Source organism: Propithecus coquereli, unplaced genomic scaffold (genome assembly GCF_000956105.1).
Source record: "Propithecus coquereli isolate 6110/MARCELLA unplaced genomic scaffold, Pcoq_1.0 Scaffold105, whole genome shotgun sequence".
Classification (NCBI taxonomy): Eukaryota; Metazoa; Chordata; class Mammalia; order Primates; family Indriidae; genus Propithecus; species Propithecus coquereli.
In genome coordinates, this window is record NW_012134414.1 from 1,009,404 (window position 1) to 1,013,571 (window position 4,168).

The following is a 4,168-nucleotide window of genomic DNA, read 5'->3' on the forward strand; positions in this document are numbered from 1 at the left end:
TATGGAATCAACCTAAGTGTCCATCAGTGGATAAATGAATAAAGAAAATGTGGTATTAATGTATATACACAATGAAATACTATTCACCATAAAAAAGAACGAAATTATGTCATTTGCAGCAACATGGATGGAACTGAAGGTCATTTTAAGTAAAATGAACCAGGCACATAAAGACAAATACTGCATGTTGTCACCCATATGTGGGAGCTAAAACACTTGATTTCATGGAGGTAGAGAAGAGAATGATAGATACAAGAAGGGTGTGAGAGTAGGACCAGGAAATGAGGAGAGGTTGGTGAATGGGTACAAACTTACAGTTAGAAGAAATAAGTTCTAATCTTCCATAGCAGCCTAGGGTGACTATAGTTAGTGACAATATATTGTATATTTCAAAGTAGCCAGAAGAGAGGACTTGAAATGTTACCAACACATAGAAATGATAAATACTCAAGGTAATGGATACCCCCAGTACCGTGACTTGATTATTACATATTCTATGCATGTAAAAAATACATGTACCCCATAAAAAGTTAAAATAGTATGTATTGATAAAATAAAAAAAATATATCCCTGGACTTTAGAGCTTTGTTGCATCTCTATGTTCTGTTGTTTCTCAAAGCACAGTTTAGCCTAAGTATTGTGTCTGCAGCTTATTTTTTAAGTATGCCACATTGAAATTTGAGGACATGAGGCTTACCAGCACTGCTCCTGCGGGGTCGACGATTGTTCTTTGAGCCTCAGGTGGACCTTATCCTCGGCAGCCATGACTCAAGAAAGAATGTGGGGCTGGATCAGTTCAAATTCTTCTGCTCTTTTTTGAGAAAAAAAAATATTTGTGCCCTTTTGGTGATGGGTCAGCAAAATGGGTTGTTGAATAGAACATCCCATTACAGGACATAGTAACAGCCCTCCTTTTCTTCTTTTTTAGTGTTTGAGATGTAAACCATTATGTTCTTCTTTTCTGATATAGTGGGTCCATGAGAATTGGAAAAGACTTTGTTCTTTTTACGAAAAAGGAAGAAACGATGACCTGTATGTTTTTTTCTCAGACATTCTGTGAAAGAGAAGGTCTTAATGAGGTAAGCTTTGAGGTTTTCCTTCCGTTCCCACAGCAACGGTGTTGCTTTCATTTACCATCTCAGGAGGTGAAATCTATCATGGGTTCTATCTCATATAATTTAGAAGTTTAGGAATATGTTTGGGTAATGGAGAGAAGGTGAACTCTGTAAGAAAACTCCATTTGCTGATCCAGAGACATTTTATTAATTTGCAGTGCCTGAGTTTTACTATTAGGAATGTCAGTTATAATTCAATGTAACAGATACATGTTGGGGACCTACTGTCTGCCCTGTACTGGATAAACGGCTGAGGTAGAAAACAAGCAGAAGATCATGTGACCATCAAAGAGTTTTCAGCTTTGTCACAGAGTAAGGCAGACACATATGAATTGGATACATAATAAAATGAGGGTATTGAGACAGAATGCTGTTCCATGAGTCTGTGTGGCTACTGTTCTCAAATTGTCAAAAGCAATGATATGGATGGAGAGATTAGAGAGCCTCAAATGACCAATGAGGATTTTATGGAGAGAGTATAAATTGTAGCTGGAAAGGCGGGTATGTGGGGAGGAATGGCCCCAGTGAGTCTCAGACCTGGACATGCAAGTGGGATTTGGAGGGACAGTGTGGAGGTGTGAGACTGCCAGGAGGGGTGGGGCTGGCTGACAGGAGCAGTCCATGGGTATCAAGGAGTAGTTGAATGGGAGCCTAGCATGAGAAAAAGTGGTGCTTTAAGCATTTATGTTGCATTTTATGGGTGTGAAGAGTGTGGAAAATTGGGCTAATGCTGAGTTATAGCTTTCCTAAAGTGGACCATTCCCTCTTTTTTCTAGCTAACAACAGCAACCACTTCTTATTTTCACTTCCATAGAAGCAACCTCTTGCAGCAATGTTAGGCTATTCTGTTAATATTTACTTGCATAACCCTAAGAAGCATGCTTGTGTTGCTATTTCTTGATTTTATTTAGGCATTTTCTATTAATCTCCCACTATAAAAGAGGATTTATCTATCCTTTTCCTCTGCTCCTATCACATATACACAGCCTTCCAGTCCCTCAGCCCCAACATAGCTCTATTGTATAATTTTGGTTGTACCAATATTCAGGATTTACTTTATAAGACTATATAAACACTATTCACATTATACCATGTTATAAGCTATTATTTTTCCCATTCACATGCAACTTTTTATTCCTCTTGGAATTAATAATTAACTGCTCACTTTTCTTTGTGCTTATCACTGTCACTGACTATTTGCTTGGTCACACTCCTGCTTCCATGGCTGGTGTTCAGCTGCCATCCTGGGATCTGCCCTTGCCATCGTTCTGGTGATTCCCTTCCCCTCTCATACGTGTCAGATCTCAGATTCTAAATCTCATGTCTTCTTTTGTAGCTTGCTCCCTCTTCTTGGTGTAGTATATTCTCTAGTAGCTTCCTGAGCAAGGTGCACAGGAGAGGCAAAATATTTTGAGACTTCACATGCATTAAAATGTTTTTATTCTGCCCTTACACTTAATGATAGTTTGGCTTGGTATTGTTTCTAGGTTGGGATTCATTTTCTTTCAGGATTTTGGTGGTATTATTCCATCATTTAGTTTCTAATATTATTGAGGCAGCTGAAGCATTTTAATTCCTTAATCTTATATGTGACCCATTTCTTATTCCCCTTCTACTTTTTGAGGGTCAAAAGAATCTTCTGATTTCAATATTTTGCCAGTGTGGTGTCTGTTTACATCCATAGGTCATTTGTTGGATCTTTTTAATTTGGAAACTCATATTCTTCAATTCTGGGATTGTTTCTTGTAACATTTTATGATTTCCATCTATATTCTCTCTTCTCTCCATTTGTGACTCCTGTTTTTTATAATAGCTCTTGGACTTCTAGAAATGGTTCTTTAATTTTCTTAACTTTTCTCTCCAATTTTCTGTCTTTTCATATTTTTGTTTCTTCTGGGAGATTTTCTAACATTTATCTTTGAATTATCAAATTTTTTTCTATATTCTTCATTTACAAAAAGTCTTTTTTATTCTCTCAGTGTTCCTTTTTCAAAGCTATCTAATTCTTGTTTCATAGATAAAGTATTTTCTCTTAAAGCTCTCAAGATATTAACAATGATTGTTTTTTTTTCCCCTCTTGAAATTTTCGTCTTCCTCTTACAGTTAGCTTCTGCTGAGTTCCTTTGTTTATACTTGTTCGTTTGGTCTCTGTTTATTAGGGACTTTTCTTAGATGGCTATTCATCCTGAACACTTTAAAGATTGGTCCAATAAAATGCGGAGTGAAAGCTCTGAGAGTATAGGTGGGGCTTGGCAGCTGTGAGTGTCATAATAATATGATCTAACTGGGATGTTTTATTGGAGAATCCCTAATGTAATTGTCTTTAGGTCTTTCCTTCTTTGTTGGTCTGATTTCCCAGAGAGGACTCCTACAGTCTGTTGCCTGAAGGCTGACCTGCCTTCTGGGAGACAACTGGGAGGAGAGGAGCCGGAGTTCTCAGTGTCTGAGATGTATACTTTCACTCCCTCTAATCTCAATAAGGTGCCCCAACAACAATGCCTGGTATGTCTTCTAGTCCAGAAATGCAGTTCCTCTAGTCCAGAAATGCAGTTCCACTCTTTCCAGAGAATAAATATTCAGGGTCTGTGGGGATTGGGGAGGAGCTGTTGCCAGGTGAAAATCTAAATGCTACTTCTAGCTCTCTCCCCTCCTCACCCCACCTCTAGAGTTAACTCATGCCATCAGTCTCTGAGCCTTTTGGGGAGGGATTCTGAATTGTAAATAAGACTGGCTTTTCTCTTTTCTGGCATGGGTTTTGAATTGCTTTTCTTGGATATGCTGTCATATGCTTTTCAACTTCTAAAACACTGATTCTGTTGTTTCCTCTGTCATTCTACCCATCTCTCAAGAGGAAGGTGAAGTACATTCCATCTGTCCCCACATTCCACAATGGAGTATTTTAAAATAAAACCCTGTGTATACACATGTGTTGTGTGTCTCTTCCTTGTACAACTAGGATACAGGAGGAAAATAAACTCTTAACTTTGTGTTTTGTAATTTGGATGAAGAGTGGAATGAATTAGGATTAGACAAAAAACGATGGGTTTGTATAT

General features: G+C 38.0%; 1 protein-coding gene across 1 annotated transcript in view; it reads left to right on the top strand.

The window, feature by feature from the left end:
* MORC1 (MORC family CW-type zinc finger 1) overlaps positions 1-4,168 on the top strand; it is a gene marked incomplete at its 3' end in the record, with an annotated part of 186,727 nt that overhangs the window by 26,721 nt on the left and 155,838 nt on the right. Inside the window, 1 exon segment of the mRNA XM_012645902.1 lies at positions 971-1,079. Coding sequence (XP_012501356.1) covers positions 971-1,079 — 109 coding nt within the window.